The sequence below is a fragment of the Panicum virgatum genome, chromosome 1N (assembly GCF_016808335.1).
Source record: "Panicum virgatum strain AP13 chromosome 1N, P.virgatum_v5, whole genome shotgun sequence".
NCBI lineage: Eukaryota > Viridiplantae > Streptophyta > Magnoliopsida > Poales > Poaceae > Panicum > Panicum virgatum.
In genome coordinates, this window is record NC_053145.1 from 62,936,012 (window position 1) to 62,954,056 (window position 18,045).

At 46.4% G+C, this 18,045-nt stretch overlaps 1 protein-coding gene across 2 annotated transcripts; it reads right to left on the reverse strand.

The window, feature by feature from the left end:
* Nucleotides 1-14,703: 14,703 nt before the first annotated feature.
* On the reverse strand, nucleotides 14,704-17,825 carry LOC120657321 (probable tyrosine-protein phosphatase DSP2). 2 transcript variants are annotated; one of them, XM_039935618.1, is made up of 5 exons: nucleotides 17,500-17,825; nucleotides 17,305-17,398; nucleotides 15,380-15,437; nucleotides 15,249-15,292; nucleotides 14,704-15,153 (listed from the first exon to the last, which is right to left on the reverse strand). In XM_039935618.1, the coding sequence occupies exons 1-5, from the start codon at nucleotides 17,754-17,756 to the stop codon at nucleotides 14,983-14,985; spliced, it is 624 nt and encodes a 207-aa protein (XP_039791552.1). In that variant the 5' UTR covers nucleotides 17,757-17,825; the 3' UTR covers nucleotides 14,704-14,982. The 2 variants fall into 2 exon arrangements, with proteins under 2 accessions (XP_039791552.1, XP_039791551.1); XM_039935617.1 differs by having other exon boundaries at nucleotides 15,380-15,473.
* Nucleotides 17,826-18,045: the final 220 nt, after the last annotated feature.

Here is an 18,045-nt window from a genome sequence, read left to right on the forward strand (position 1 = left end):
CAATGCAAACATTTGCTACTCAGTCAGTTTAGTGACTTTAACGTAATCTATTGGGAACCGAGTTGGACCTAATATCCACTAAGCTGAGGACCTACATCTAAGATACACACCAACTCACTCTAGACTCTGTTAGCCTTTTCAATTTCTAGATACTTAGTGTATATGCAGAGCCTTCCTACGATGAAGCCCAAACCCTTTATGATCTCGGGTGGCAGAGCCAACTTACAATAGATCACAACTTATACACTGAGTACTCAGAAACTGGGAGACTAATACTTACAAAACACTTGCTTTATTACAACACAATATTACACAACACACCGTCTTTGTGGCTAACCTAACACTCACCCTTCTCACTACTTCCTAGCACCATTCATGCTCTTGGAATGAATGGCATGGCAAGAAAGGGGGCTCTATTTATAAGGCAAGGGAGAACCATGAGGTTGTGACAAGTGTTCCCCATCCTAGAAATTTTCTAGATATTACAATATTATCTAATTTATTTTATTACCAAATCTAGACAACTTCATGGTAAATATCTTACTCTTGCTAGATCATTTCTAGAAGGTTGACTTGCCTTCTTTCAACATAACCACTATCCGTAGGCAGCCATGTACGGGAGGGCCTGCATATCATGCAATTGTTCACCCAACATATGGTTCACCCAACATATGGTCCTTTCACAAAACCAGATTATATAAATCCTCCCATGAAAACTACAATTAATTCAGATTACGTTTCCTTTGGCGCGTATCTCATCTCACCCTACGATTCCTGGCCAATTCCCTGGCCTGGGAGCGCGCCACGTCGCCAGCGGCTCCCGGCCGTCCGATCGGGTGGACGAATGGCCCAGATCTTAGTGTTTTCCAGTCATTTTGCACAAAAATCCTCAAACTTCCTCGAAATACAACTTGCCGTCCACACTCTTCTCTGAGAAATTGTTTCTCATAAACCCCTAATTTTTTTTGAAATCAACCCGCAATCCACCACACCTCCCGCCGGCCACCGCCGCGCGCCCCACGAGCCGGCCGCCGCCACACGCTCCGCTGGCTCCGCATCACCACCTGCCCCGCCTTCCTCGCGGTCTACTCCTGCCGCCAGCCGCAGGAGCTCCAGCCTCCGGCGGCGAGGTGCGCCGCCGTGCCGATGTGGCGCTGCTCCTGCTGCAGCCGCCACCTTCTTCCCCACCGCCGGCCGCCCTCGATTCATCGTCTCCGGTGAGGCTCCCTTCAATTCCTTACAAAAGAGCTTCCCCTTCCTCTCCTCGACTGATTCCGGTACTTACCCGGTCGATTCCCCTTCCGCAGGTCCTCTCGGCGGAGCTCCATCGCCACCGCCACCAGACGTCGTCGCCCCGCCTCCTCGCCGCCGCTCCAGACGCTGCGCTTGGCTGGTGAGCTTCGTCGCGCCCTTGGGCCGCTGGTGCGCACGCGGCCGGCCTCCACTCACTTCCTGGCCACCTACCCTCACCAAGCCACCGCGGCGTCGCGTGGCACCAGGCGTGTGCGCTGCATCACGGGCCGCGCACGCGCGCCGGGTCAACGAAGGCGGCGAGACAGGGGCGGCGACAAAGTCAGGGGGCGGAGCGCGTGGCGGGGCTCGGGCGGGGGCGGAGCGCTGCCGCGGTGGAGACAGGCGCGGGAGGAGGCAGGGGATTCCTGTGGCTGTTGGATGGCCCGATCCGGCGACAAGAACATCCTCGCCGGCGTCGACCCTCTCGACAGCAGCAGCGCCTGGGGGTACCGGCGCTTCCTGCGTTCGCTGCGCACCGTCGACTCGCGAGACGGCCTCCTGCTGCTGGTGCTGCGCGACAGGGCTTTCCTCATCTGCAACCCGACGACGCGGCAGCTGACCAGCTTGCCATCGCCGGTGCTAGATCCGTGCATGTCGGTGCTGGTATCCGGGCTCTACTTCCACCAGCCATCCGGCGAGCACCGCGTGCTTTGCATCGGCCAACACTACAGCCATCGTCCACCGCCGATAGGCTAGGCTGTGCCACCCGACGACGACGCTGCCGCCGAAGGCGGAGATTTCTACTACATTCTTTCAACGGGCGCCGCCGAGCCATGGCGGCTCGGCCCTATCGCCAGGGGCAGTAGGAACCCTGTCCCGTCCGCCAGCGTCGCTCTTGGCGGGGTCCTGCACTGGTCGCGCCACCCCGAGTCTGGCGACAGCGGCGACATGGTCGCATTCGACATGGCGTCCGAGAGGTTCCGGCGGATCCCGCCGCCTCCGCTGACCGACCCCCACACCCACCACCTCCGGGCATTTGACATGGGAGGGACGCTCACCATCTCGACGGTGACCCTAGGATCGCCCAGCATGGACGTCTGGGCCCTCGAGAGCGATGGTGTGGCGTGGGCTCGCCGCCTTCGGATCGACCTGCCGCTGCGCCAGATCCCCGAGTTCCAGCCGAGCGACGAGGCCCAGGCCATCCTGGAGGGAGGCCTCCTCGTATTGGTGGGCGCCGGATGGGTGGCACTACACGATGTGGTGGCGAAGACGGCGGTGAGCAGGGTCGACTACAGTCAGGAGATCGGCAACATGTGCCAGTGCCTATACAGGACAAGCCTGGCACCATTGCCCAGACCCCGCGCGCAGCCGCCGCGCCATTGCCCCGGTGGCGAGCCGTCGCTGCACTACTAGTCCCCACATGATCCGTACATGTCCTCTATTGTGCTTGCCTTGAACTCGCCATCAAATGGCTGCTGCTCACCAGATGCTCGATGAAATGTACAAGAGGGGCTTGCGTTGTTTTTGTTGACATACCATTGAAGGTTAAAATTATGCTGATTTGATTCCTGCCACTATTTCTTTCTCAAATCCACAGTCCCTTCCACATTCTCTCAGCTGCCCGCTCTCTCTACAGGTATTTAATTATGATATCCTTACCTTCTTAACTGAGTTTTGCTTGTTTCCATGACCCTCCTGAGTATACTTCTAATTGCACCAAGCTCTTCAGTAGAACTCTGAGAAATGTGGACCATTCTTTTGTTAGAAAAATATGTCTGACCAGCAGTGGTTACAAAAGTCTACTTGAGATATACAATTGGTTGGTCATCTCTGATGTGCTGAGGGCTAAGAATTATGATTAATATATACTTTTCTCAACTTTCATCTACCATTTCAGTACAAGTTTGCATAATAACACAATAGGCATGCATTCAATTACATAATAGGGCTCCACATATACCTAATATTTAGGTCAGCCCAACCAAAGTTCCCAATTTAGTTACAATTCAAAATTATTTCTGCAGATCGAGCTGATTTTTATTACGATTGCCTATTTCAGGTCCTGAGAATTGAAACACAACAAAATTACAAGACAAGTTATACTATTCTTTCGAGGTGTTCTACTTAGATTGTCCTCTAAAACGGACAAGATTAAGTATAGATATCATCTTTCGCTTAAATATAAGTTTATTTAAGAAGACTGTTTTGTTCTGCACTTTGGCCATAACAACATTCATATTCTGGTACTTTTGTTACAACTGTAGACAATATAACTTCGCTGACAAGATCATTAGTTTAAGAATTATAGGGAAAAACATGTTTCGAGCTAGAAGTTGTGGGCAACATTTTTCTAATCGAAGTTACTGGTCGATGTACTTGCAACTCACAAGCATATGTCACAGGGTTCTTGAAGGGAGGACGGATGGAGGCTCCACCTGGAATACAATCAACACTCGCAATTCTGAGATATTTGAGACCCGTTTCTTCCGGAAAACATTTACAGTGGATAAGAGATGTGAAGCAAATGCTTTCCGGTATGTTCTATATTACTGGCTGATGCCACACTCTGTGAAGTAATTAGTATCTCTCCTGTTTGACTGAATTTTTCTTTTTTCCATTGCCAGGTTCAGGTTTCTGTGCGTAAGAGAATCTCATTCCAATCCAAGGTTTCAGATAGGATCTATTGATCTCTATGGGAGAACCGTGTGAACTTTCCCGGAATTGTAAAGAGCTGAGCAAGTGGTATTCATAGCTTTCTAGAACTCCTGATTTCTCGAGCCTGTGCAGCATGAAGGCGCATCATAAGATTCTGGACAATCTTCCTCTCAGCAAACTTTGATGAAACAATCAGATATCTGAAGTTGGATTTACCCTTTACAGTGTCAGACTGCCAAGTGCAAGGTTTAGTACTTATGGTTTGATTGAAACATTTACATGTTTACAATTATTAGATGAAGGGTAACATATAGTTGTCATGTGTAGGTGAAACATTCACCTGTAGTGCTTCCCGTACAATACCAGTTGCTAAATAAATTACTTCTATCAAAGCGGTGGCAATTTGTATAAACTGTAAATTCCTATCCTATACATGTTTTATCCATATTAAGTACTTATTTAGTAGCATACCTTATGTGATCTTCTATTGAACCTTGGGGAGAATGGAGACCCTGAAATGCAGTGCGTTTTCAGGGACTTCGTGCAGTATTGGCTGGTTTCTGTGTTACATGTACATTTACTTTGGACGAGTTGCTTACATGTACCTTATATGATTTTGTTTGTTCGCTTACAATATCCCTGGTTGTATTTACATTGACAATTTAGTCTACCGGAGTACTGGAAAAAAATGAGGTGATTAGCAGTCAATCATCAAATTAGGTGATTAGCCAACATGCAAATTATATCAAGATGGAAACTTTACATTTACCTTATCTGAAACCCATAAGATGCATACATGATATATGTACACGTGATTGAATCTCACAAAAAAAAGGAATCTGAACTATCATTGAAATATATAGTCCAATTTGTTGAAATATATAATCCTTACGGTTCATAGCTACAATTATTATAGCTACAATTATTATACTAAATAGACGAATGTTCTAATCAATTGTTATTGATTTGTTCCTGCATTTGTTTTAAGCTTACCCGTGCATAAATAGTGCTTCCCCTCCATACATATCATTATTTGCTATTACACGAATGTCGGTACTCCAGGACTGGGGTACCCCCTCTTGCTGCGTCTAGGCAAGAGCCTTGTAGTCATCCTTAACTACGTCCAGCAGCCGGACCCCTGCGGTCCGGAGCCCTGCTCACCCAACAGCGGTCCCGGACCCGTCCCCTGGTTGGGAAAGGTCCGGGAGCACCACGTGTCACGGGAAAAGCTGGCGGTCAGCCCGAACGGCTGGAAGCTTCGGACCCCCCATGGGGTCCGGGACCCCCTGTATAGTAACCGGACCCCTCTCCAAGGAAAGGACTCGTCACCCCGCCTCGGGGTGGTCTGGGGCCACTACGTGTCAACAGGCCCAGACACGTATATAAGGCCGCTTGGTCTCCTTATTAAGGCTCACCTACCGCGGCATTCATTACGACAGGAGGACGTCCGCATTAATGTAGCAGAAGCCGAGGCGATACTTTGACCAGGGGACACTATTGATCGCATATTACCAAGATAGTGGAGCTGCTGGCGCCGCCCACGCCGCGCCTGCCAGTCTGCCATAACAGATGGATACGACGGCTCGGCTTCACCCATTATGACGCCTACATAATAGCCTCCACAGGCCATGCCGCAAGCTACGCTCCCCCAACGGACACCTTGGTGACGGGACAAGAGAAGACCACCTTTCGTCATAGCGCTAGCAGGGCGTGGGAGCGTATCGGAGGAAAGATTCGTAACCACTGTAGCCATCTAAATACTCTGCGCAGTATGCTGCACAGTCACGTTGGGCTCACTTGTCGGGGCCCCAACGTCCTATGTATCCGCCCCCTTGGTCTATAAAAGGGGGCGCCCGCTAGAAGGAAAACTCAGGCTGGGTGAGAGCCAAGGCCCGGCAGAGGATAGATTCATACACAACAGAGATCAAAACTTCTCCCAGTGGACGTAGGGTATTCCTCTCCGGCGGTCCGAACCACTCTAGATCGTGTGTTCTTGTGTGCTTATCTCAGAGCTAGATCAGCCCAATCGCCTAGTACCTTCCCGAGCACTCCCTCTCTGGGAATAGGCGGGTGCGTTCCGCCACCCGGCTGTGGGTACCCTAGAAATCCCACGACAACGAACTTTCCTTTGACAGAGGCATGTACTACGAAATATATATATTCAACAACCACAAGACGGCAACATGCTAAGATGACTCATGACAGTGATCGATAATTTTCTCAAAATTCAAAGTGCTTCTGCAAATCATTTATAAAAATATTTATTCAATCATACACAAAACAACTACTGTACCACAGGTACACACACTGGCCTTTGCCGCGAGGTTTTCTAGTGGAATTGTCGAATTGAGGTATCTTCCCATGAAGTTTAGATCATGGTATTTGCTCTCTATCTGGGATATGGAAGATTAGTTATATATATACCACTGATATACATTTTCCCTGGAGGTTTGTGAGGAAACAAAACAAGTTCTTCAGTTGAGTACGCTATATAAGGATATAATAGTCATTGTTAGGATTGGAAATAATGATCAAACATTAGGATTTCTGTTCTCCACAAGTCAGCTCGGAGAGCTCCTTTCATCAGGTTCCGTTGACACCCCTGTGGCACTCCTCGGATTTGGCTGCAGGCTACAGCCCCTCCTTCTTCCCAACCTTTCCGTAAGACACACAAGCTTCTACCTGTTGGCGCAGAACTAGGGCCAACACACGAAAACGCTTGAACGCGCAGCGAGCGACGGCACAATGCAGCGCCGATGCTTAGACCGGTCAGACCGGTCGGGTATACTGTAACACCCTAATCTAAATTTCAGTATTTATTAATAAATTTAATTGACTTTATTTATTTTTCTAGGATTTAATTTGTTTGGCCCTGCATTTATAATTTATTTTTGCTTCATAAAGTAATTAAAATTTATTTTTAGGCCTAACATGTTTGTGTATTCATGCTGGAGCATTGTTTTATTTGTTTGAGTGCTAGAGTTGAATTCAAATTTAAATTTGAATTCAAATAGTTTGAGTGTGGTTGGAAAATAGAAAAGAAAAGGAAATGAAACCCACCCGGCGGCCCACCAGAACCCCTCCCAGCTCGGCCTAGTGCTGCAGCCCAGTTCTCCCCCACCGCCTTTTTAAATGCGCCCCGCACCCCCCTAAACCCTATCCTCACCCCATTTTCCCCTAAGCACCAGCGCCGCCGGCATAGGTCATGGCGACCTCTTGCATCGCACTCTCCCCCTCACGCCTGCACGTCGCCCTGCATCGCCGGCGCCCCCAGCCTCCACGTGCTCCTGCTCTGCGCCAATCTCCTGCTCGCGAGGCACAGAAGGCCAAGCGCCCAGGCCTCCCTGTGCCCCTGTTCCCCGTCCGGCGCCCCCCTGCAGGGATGGCCAACGTGGCGCACAGCCCTGGGCAACTGCAGCACGAGGCCAGTGCCTCCTCCCTGCCGCGCATGCAGAAGGGACAAGCAGTCAGCCATGCAATGCAGTGCATGCCCCCAGTGCCTCCTCCCTGCCGCGCATGCAGAAGGGACAGGAGACCAGCCATGCAGTGCATGCCCCCAGCGCCTCCTCCCTGCCGCTCATGTAGAAGGGACAGGAGACCAGCCATGCAGTGCATGCTCCCTGGAGAAAGATGCTCTTTGCAGTAAGACCCTAAGGTATTTTGTTTTATTTCAGTTAATTCTTGTGTCCTGTCCTTTTTACCGATAATCCCCTTGATCTATGCAAAACCTATGCATAAATCCTAATCAATTCTCTTACACAGTCTGATCCTACTCTATGATCAATTCATGAATACTATTTACAATGTCATGTGAATCAGAATTATTCACGGATTCATTCATGCACAATCATTTATTTAATCAAATTGCTTTCTTTTTATTCAACTTCCGCGTTAGTCCATCAGCCCTGGCTTCATAGCACTGAATTTCTCCCAAACATCTTGTGATATTATTTTTAATATCATTTCATTGTTAAGTTTTATGTGGACACTACAGATTGATATCATATTAATAATTAGCTTCATATTGCTTTCATGGCATAGTATTTAATTACCAAATTATTACTATGCCATTGCACTGCAATATTAAGTTAAATTATTAAAGTGATATACTACTCTCTTGTGTATACATATCTTTCTAATGATTTATCCTTGTATCATCATCTCAAGTGCAATATCTAAAACATTCTCCTTGTCCGATGAGGTTTACCTAAGCCTATCTTCCTCATTTTAAGTTTGAATTTAATGTTTCTTGTGCTCTTGTGATTTTAGCTTCGAGCCTCATCCTTTAGTGCGTTCCTTTATAGCTTTCTTGTGTTTGATGCTTAATCTTAGTTTTGCTTGTTTACTTGTTTCTTGTATGTTTGTCTCGATGCTTGTCGTGAGTAGAAGGAACGCAGTTTGAGAACTGAAAGATGAAGAGGTGCAAGAACAAGAGCTGAAGACACTGAGCAGTTATTGTTTGGATTAAAGGCAAGTATAACATGAACAACCTATCATCTTTAAATACAATTTCATACTGCATTTTAATACTGTGTGCCTATAAGGATTTCCTAGCCACTTTATATCCTTTATATATATCCTTTGGGTTGCATTTTGGTTAGTTGTGCTAGGTTGCTGCGCTATAACACACTCTGGTCCTTTTTAATTAATTTGATTAATGGTTTACTTGAATTTAATTCTGAGAGTGGCCCTCTGTGTGGATGAGTGGCTCACGTCTCGTTAAAAGATGTTTTTGTAGAAACATGGTTTAGGGGGCCAGCACGGTGCTTAGTGCTTGGTTGGCCACTCTCCATAAGGACCGGTTCATAGAGCGACAACCTGGGACAACAGCGCTACCACAAGGCTAGAATGGGATAGACTTGGCGTAATAATTAGATCTTTTTGGTTTGGAGTAACTTACCTGCGGGGCAAGAGTAGTAAGCTTCAATGGTCCCTGCTCCTCCGGCTTGGTCTGTGCTACGTGCTTGTACCCCTGGAGGTGGGCCCCATCGTCGCCGACCTAACTCTCGCGGTTACGCCTTACCAACGAGATTCTTTTTAAAGGCCTCGTAGTGAGTCGCTGGCCATCTCACCTAAGGAAGTGTGATGAACAACTGGCGTAGCTCACGACTTGTGGGTAAAGATGTGCAACCTCTGCAGAGTGTAAAACTGGTATACTAGCCGTGCTCACTGTTATGAGCGGCCCAGATCCTCCTTTTGATTAGTGGAGTTATCTCCTTCCGACGAGGGAGGTGCTTCTCGGGGTTACCTTGGTATGGTTTTGGTATGGTTCTCAGTAGTTACATAATTAATTCTGATTAATTACTATGTAACTGGGTTAATGGTAACTCATCAACTTGTAGTAAATAGCTTTAATAAAATTTTGCCAAGATTAAAAGCTAATGCAGTTGAGTCAGCCAACCTTAGAGCCTCATAGTTTGTGTTATACTTGTTGAGTACAAGTTGTGTACTCACCCTTGCCTCTTCTCTACTTTTTCCTCTTGGCTACGCTACTGCTGCTCAGTTCATGCCGACACGAGGGAGTTCGTCCAGCGCTACCAGGACTACGAGGACTTCTAGGTGTTCGTCTCCCAGTCGACGTCCCTGTGGCGCCCTGCTTCAGCTTCGGAGAGTTTTATTCGTAATTTGTACTTCGCTTCCGCTGTATCAGACATTTTTGTCATTATTGTAATAAATAACATTCGTACTTCGATTTATTATGTCTTATTCGTGATATGTGCTGTGATATACTGTTCATTCTGTTGTATATATGTGTGACTTGATCCTGGCACGTATATGATTGCTCGGTTTATGTTCTTTTATAAACCGGGTGTTACATATACCAGTCAGACCGGTTGTCACCGAGCAGATCGGTGACGAAGCCTACGAACGTTAGCCCGGGAAGACCCGTCGGGGCAGGCGCATGTAGGGTTGTTCTAGGGTCGGTAGGCCACCTAGAACGCCCTCAATCGACGTAGAGACGACGGAGGAACAGCAAATAGTAGATTGGAAAAGCTAGGGCAAAAGAAAAATAAAAAGATAAAAGTTGTATTGATTTGATCGATTAGATACCCTAATCGGCCGTGACCCTTTATATTTATAGGGTGGGGTGGACTTATCCCGCAAGAAATCCTATTACAGATCTAAATCTACAAAGAATTCTAGTTGTACTCGGATTCCAGGTAGACCGGTCTGACCGGTCCGACCCACCGGTCAGACCGGCTACATGGTCCAGACCGGTCAGACCGCTCTCAAGCATCGGTTAGACCGGTCTGTTCGACCAGTGCCAATTTTGATCGTCAACATATGCCCCTCTGTTTTTTGGTGATGCTAGCATGCCAAAAAACAAGCCTCTGGACCAAAATTGTCTAAGGACGATGATAAATATGCATCGACCATATTTTGTTCTAAGGGCGATAAATTCTATCGGCCATATCTTGCTTCTTTTTTAAGCTGATGACGAAACAATTTGCTTAGGCCTCCATACCTGCTTCATGGTCGCCGAACTTGCTGGTACAACCTCCGCTTGCTGTTCCATAGACTCCTTCTTGCGCATCCGCTGCAGCCTTCTCTTTTGGGTGTGAGACAAGCCTGAAGGGCACCACTTCGGCTGTAAATACTTGTTGTCTTGCTTTATGTCTTTCTCACCCTCCTCGCTGCAATCAGGTTTGCTTTTGACCAGATTATTGCTAGCAACAATCGGTCTTTGAGAGGCACCATAACTTGGATATATAGAAGAATATTGAATAAAATATGGATGCATATACATTCTACTATAATCCATAGGTGTGTAATAGTAAGAATACGACCAGAAACATAGAGCAATCGGCCCACCAAATAAATATGGCGCAAAAGCATTATTACCTTGTTGAACATGAGAAGCCGATTGCTCACGATGCTCCGATGATGGATTTGTATCTTTAACTTTGTCCGGCCGTTCCCTCTGCCTCTGGATGACTCCTTTCTTCTCATATCTGGCCAAGAGTTCTTTAAAACTCGGCCTTTCTTTTTCTTTCTTGTCTCTGGAATTCTTTCCAAAAATTCCAGATCGAACGGTCAGACCGGTCTCCAGACCGGTCAGACCGGTCTGAGCAGACCTGGCGCCCTTCTTCTAGTCTTGCCCCCCCCCCGAGTGTTGAATTCTTCAATGAATCTTCAGGGACTTTCTTTGCTGGAGCTTCCTGATGAGATTTCGAAGGCTCGGACCTTTCTTCACCAATGATTATATTTTTTCCTTTTGTTGATTCGGCTTGATTTGGCCGAATTAACACTTTAGGATTATTCAATTCAACCACATGTGTATGCGCAGGGAAAGGATTCTGATCCACCTGCATTTGTGGAACAATTATTCGGCCTTCATTAACAGCCGATTGAATTTGCCTTCGAAGCACATTGCAATCATTAGTCGCATGAGAGAAAGTATTATGAAATTTGCAATAAGCTCGCCGCTTTAATTCTTCAAGCGGTGGTATGACATGCGACATCTTGATGTATCCATTCTTATATAATTCATCAAATATCCTCTCACATTTGGATACATCAAAAGTAAATCTTTCTTGCCGATCTTTATGAATCGGCTTAAGAGAACCGCAAACGCAAGGTTTATCATTAGAGGACCAAACAAATTCAGCAGTACAAACATCTTTACCTTCATCGTCCGAACAATTGGAATCACACCCGAGCACATAAATAGGATGATTAGGTTTTTCATTGGACTTTTGAGAATCTCTAGCTTCTTTAGCTCGGCTTTCATTAGCCAGAGCCTTTTGTAAGACTTGACTAACATCTAGAAATTCTTGTCCCTCTAGCTTTGCTTTATGAAAATCAAGTAAACCAGCAAAAGCTAGATCAGCTAAATCTCTATCAGAAATTGTCAAACTATAACATCGGTTTCTAGTATCTCTAAATCTTCTAATATACTCAGAAACACCTTCATGTATCTTTTGCTTAACCGATGTGAGATGTGACAATTTCAATTCAGTTTCACCACTAAAGAAATAATCATGAAATTTTTGATCTAAATCAGCAAAAGTGAAAACTGAATTGGGTGGCAATGAAATAAACCATGTAAATGCAGCACCCGATAGAGACAAAGGAAATAACCTCAATTTGTAAATATCATTAGTGCTAGCTTCACCACATTGTACAATAAATTGACCTATATGCTCCAATGTAGTTCTACTATCATCACCAGTGAATTTAACAAATTCAGGAATTTTAAACCCTTGAGGATATGCAACATAATCGTAATTCTCAGGGTATGGCCTTTGATAAGATCAACATTTGGCTTTAGGCTCTATACCAAAAGTTTGCCGAAATATCTTAATCACCTCCTCTTTGATACTACCTGATCCAACATCATCGGCGTTAAGCCGATTTGTGATCGGTGTACTACTAGGTTGAGCAAAGTTCGGCGGTGTGGAATGTCGCAACGAACTTGCTGCCCCATATGGCACATTGGCATGAGGTGATGTATTATAATTAATTCGGCTTTGCTGATTAGCCGAATTAGTCACAATAGCATTATTAGTTGGAATTGCCGAACCACGAATTGTCTTATCGGTATTAGATGTAGATGCATTATTACCGACAGACTTCATACCAAGATGTATTTCAATTCGGCTAAAACGGTCATCAAACATATCATGTATATTTTGACCAATAAATTCCAACTTATTATTCACATGAGAAGAAACAACATCATCTATAGCATTAGCTATTTCAGAATTAAGGACATGCTGCTTGTTCTCATCGAAATTTACCTCAAATTGTGAAGCATCGAAGGTGGCATCCGTAGTGACCTTCCCTTGTCGATCGATGGAGAAGTGCGAAATGTACTGGTTCATGGCTTCTTCTTCCAGCTTCTGGATCTCCTTCTTCTCTTCTCTGATCTTCTTCTGGATGTCATCAAGAATCTTCTGATGCTCGGCCGGAAGTTGTTGAACATTCGGCCTCCGGATATTGGCAGAATCAACCTCACCAGGTTTAGGAATACCGGTCATGGCAACCGATTTATTTTTTCTTTTCCCCAGCGGAGTCGCCAAAATATGTTGGCGCAGAACTAGGGCCAACACACGAAAACGCTTGAACGCGCAGCGAGCGACGGCACAATGCAGCGCCGATGCTTAGACCGGTCGGGTATACCGGTCAGACCGGTTGTCGCCGAGCAGATCGGTGACGAAGCCTACAAACGTTAGCCCGGGAAGACCCGTCGGGGCAGGCGCACGTATGGTTGTTTTAGGGTCGGCATGCCACCTAGAACGCCCTCAATCGACGTAGAGACGACAGAGGAACAGCAAATAGTAGATTGGAAAAGCTAGGGCAAAAGAAAAGTAAAAAGATAAAAGTTGTATTGATTTGATCGATTGGATACCCTAATTGGCCGTGACCCTTTATATTTATAGGGTGGGGTGGACTTATCCCGCAAGAAATCCTATTACAGATCTAAATCTACAAAGAGTTCTAGTTGTACTCGGATTCCAAGTAGACCGGTCTGACCGGTCCGACCCACCGGTCAGACCGGTCGGTGTTGCCAGACCGGCTACATGGTCCAGACCGATCAGACCGCTCTCAAGCACCGGTCAGACCGGTCTGTTCGACCAGTGCCAATTTTGGTCGTCAACACTACCTGTATCCGATGTCATCTGAAATAGACGAGATATTCAAGGATCACATCATGATACCAGACCATGTCATCTTTAAAATGATGTATTCAACAAAACCTACCCTGCAAAGCAACATAGACTTCAATATTCATAAGGGTCAGAAAGACTACGGTAGACTCATGTGTGAACAATTGATTAATAGCTTAAGAGTACATAAGACATAAAACTTTCTATAGAATTTTAGAAGGTTCCTGACAACATAAAACTCACAATAACCTATCTGAAATACCTTTGACTTTTTTGAATGAGTTAAATTCAGAGAACACTTTGCCACCAGCAGGAACCAGTACATCCCTGCTTTACCATCTATGTGCAAAGGTCCAACTATGTGAAATGAAGTTCTCTTCATGGTGTAAAGGTCCAACTATGTGCAAATAACAGTAACAAAGTAGGTGTAAATTTTTAGTGAAAACAACTGTATATGAATTTGGTGTTGCCTACTACTAGCTTGGTGTTGTGACAACTAATTACAATGTGATAAAAGTGCATGGAACTAACTTTCAGCTTGATAATCATTTCGTGCAAAATTTTATGACTTCTTGCAGTGCACAAATAAACACAGACATGGGCAGGAGACACTTAATTTGCCGGATTTTGGGAAGAACAACCAAGTGCATTTCAGACACTCTTTTACATGTAAATATAGTTGAATTTATAGTAGCAAAAATTCTATGACTCTGAATTATTTTTATTGTAAACACAATCTGGGTATCATGGTTGAAATACCAATTTAATTATGATCAGATATAAATAGTATAATTAAACTATTAGAATGGCACACTCTTAAACAGACTCATTTTCCCAATTTTCTCATTTTCTGGCGGCGGGGTTTACTGCATGTGTTTATAGGGCCAGCTTGGGGAGCTCGTCGGTTGGATGTGGAAATGGAGTACGCATCTGCCATCCATTTTGTAGGCAAACGCGGACATTATCTGCGACCAAGGGCCTGCGATTCCGCAAACTGTTGGACCCTGTCTGCCGTTGGATCGGGAAATGGTTCAGGTCTACCGTCCCCTTACGGGCTTACGCGGATAAGAACTGCGTTAGAACATTTCAGCTTAAATCTTCTGACATCAGCTAATATTGAGCTCAGCTCAGTTCACCATTTCAGGAGGACATTTTGCTATGCTAGAGGAGGAGGTTTATTGCAAGTTCCTGATGAATCGATCAATCATGCAACGGAATCATCTACTCCGCCATTGTTCATTATCGGCCATCGCCATTTCAGAATCTGAAATCAGTTGAACACGAAGCAGCTACAGCACTCACGCAGCAAAACCCAAGGCCATTGCCATTCTCACACAACACTCACGGCTCTAGCATTATTCTCTCTGCCGAAGTTGCTTTAGAGACAACAGGGGGGAACACACAGATCGCTCTCGATGCAGCATGGTTGCAGGATCGGGACGGCGGCCAAGAAAAACCGCTCGCTTGGGGTCAACACTCGTGGTCACTCGGAGGCCGTCAGGTGCATCAGGCTCGACGCGTCGAACAGCTCCATGAACCGCTGGTCGGTGCTCCTCGCCTTCGCCGCCGCGAAGTGGAGGTACTCGTCGAAGACCGAGGATAGGCACCACTTCTGCAGCTTCCTCAGGCACCCGACGACGCAGCCGGTCCGGTGCTGAAGAAAGAGAAGACGCAGCATCGTCAGGAAGCTGCAGACAATTGATGAAATGACTGGATGGGGCTGATCGAGGTTTAGTTATTAGTTATTACCTTGCCTCTCTTGCAGTGGATGAGGACCGGCTGGTTTCTTACGTCTGGAACGATTGAAACAGTAGAAGAGTTAGAGATTTCAGATGGTGAAAATTGCAATTCGGTGGCGGAGAGCAGAAGTCTTTGCGTACCAAGAATAACTTTGAGCGCCTCCCGGATCGTTTCTTCAGGGATGTAGACGAGTGGTTCCTGTAGTAACAGGGTTTCCGGCATTGTCAGACCACTCTGTGCATAACAAAGATCAGTAAGTTCCACATATTTGTGTGTAATCGTAAGGAAAATATAAAACGCTGTTTAGGGAAAATAAAAACAGCAGGAGGAAATAAAAACAGGTTAAATCAAACAACGTTTGCAAGGATGAGATGTGGATACACATTGAATGCAAAATTCAGTTGCAAGGTTTCGTCATACCACTGTACAGTAATACATTATCAGTAGGTTGGCCAACGACTTGAAGGAGGGTTGACTTCATCGTTACCATCCAAAAGCTGTGCATAATTGAGTATGGTGCTGTGGCTCCCCTAGTTTCGTTTTATCAGATCAGATGACATGTGCTGTTCCATTGTAGAAAAGAAGCAACTTTTTACAAGATAAGTTTTTCTTGTCACCGGTGTTATAAGGTCAACCGTGTGACCACTGAATGATGCTTTTCCCATGGACGCCAAAGTCGGTCAATAAACAAGCATCGCTAATTGCCTATTGAAACAACCGTCAGTGAACACTTAATCTGAGAGAGGTGTCAAAGTTTGACCATACCACTAGCAGGTCGTAGCCTCATGAACAAGAATCGAATGTGCAATGTGTTCTTATTGAATTAGCATGTTCTATGGTGGACTAGCTACCTACATACAGGAATCAATGTAAAAATATGGGCAGCATAGGTAGAAAGTGAGATCACGCAGACATGTTTCAGTGAAAAACCAGAAAGCTAAGTAATGTGGGGGGCGGGAAAAATACACACAGAACGCAGAGCCACAAGATGAGAATCCCTGGTCTATCTTCGTGCTTACTGGAATCCCCGTCATCACCAACAAAACCTACTGTGCAGAAACAGCACTGGTCAAACACCACCCGACAGGTAAAAGTATCTTCTATGTGTTCCAGCTTACGACACCCTTTGCCCAATAGGAAGACTCCACTTTCCTTTTTCAGCTCGTATGCTTATTTTACTCCATCTGAGCACTTAAGCTTTACCGACTAAAAATTAAAATCACTATAAATCATGGCCACCAAGTAACACATTGGAGCATCTCATAAACATGAAACCAGCGATGCTGAAACTGCCATCTGTTTCGCTGACAAGCAAAGTCCTAAAAGGCTAAAATAGCATGCGGCCCACTTAAAGAATAACAAAACAGGAACCACACCCCCAGGATGAAGGATAATGAAAAGAAATAGCTTTACTGTTGCTTATGGCATTGGCAAAAGAAGCTTTTGTTTTTTCCAGCCTGGGATCTCAAGGCGGTAAAACCAAACAAACCTCTGCAGGGATGCATTGGGGGAGGATCGTTCTTGCAATCGAGTGCTACATGCTACTAGATGACCCCTTTTGTATTCATGCATGAACGGATGAACCACTTGGCACTGATGTGATGTAGGCGTGCAGGGAAATGCATGTAGAACGTCTATGGTTTATCAGAACAGTTTTGAGACCAATGTTTTTTATTTTACCCAAACGCGTACGCGACCAATGGACACGGCACGCTGGAAAAAGGCCAGTCGTCCTATGGCAAATAGAGTGTTCTTTTTTTTTAGATAATGGAAACCACGGTCCGGCCTCTACAAACGCGCACACAGCCAGTATTTTGATCTTATTAGAGTGTTCTACTGACAGCAACCTTATCTGACCACTGCAATGCTAGTGCGATACTGCTGCTGCTAAATGTTGCGTTGGCTTTGTGCAGAGTTTAGTTACTGCAACATGCAGAGCGCACCGAAAACAGAAAGAAAAAAATACTGGATGCAAAGAACGTTTTGGCATCCGCAGACGAGGTGGCCAAATAGACGATTTTCACATGGCGTGATCGAGATGTTTGTTTTGTTTGTTGGTTGGTACCTTGCTCCCTTCGATGCCGAACTGGTGAAGCTCAATCCCGTTCTGCCGGAGGAACCACGCATTCTCCTCCGGGTACGGCTCCGGGCACAGGTACCTGATCACCACCCAAAGCAACGCCGCTGCGGGTCAAGTTCGCCGGAGCCCGGAGGCCAGAGCTGAAGCGGTGGCCAATCAAGAGGGTAAGCAAGCGCTTACACGATGGAGCGCAGGTTGAGGGAGAGCAGGAAGCGGAAGTTGGCGGCGTCCGGGAGGCCCGAGCGGAAGATGCCGTCGTCGACCATGGCGAAGTTGAGCGGCGGCACCAGGGCGCCGCCGGCGTCCGCCTCGGGGAGAGGGGCAGGGAGCCTCGCCGGGTGGTTCTTCCACGGCTCAATGCCGAGGACGCCCGCGGCCTTGTCCTTCTGCTCCGCGTCCTGGCTCCTCTGCCTCGCCGCCGGGACCTCCAGCTTCATGGCGCGCGCTGAGACGGCAGGAGGGAGGTTGCTGTCTTTGTGAGTGTTTGTTCAGTAGCATACGGGGCGTGAGCGTGACCGTGTCTAAACGGGACATGGAGGGTTGGTTATTTATAGGGGGGCAGGCCAGGAAGGCCGCAGATGATGCGAGGGGAGGTGTCCCTGACTCCGTGTATCTGCCTGTGACACTGCGACGCTGCGTGCGCGCGTGTTGGATGATGATTGACGATTAAATTGGGTGAAAGTGACGCGCGAATCCACTGTTTCTTGCGGTGTTGTAAACACTTGG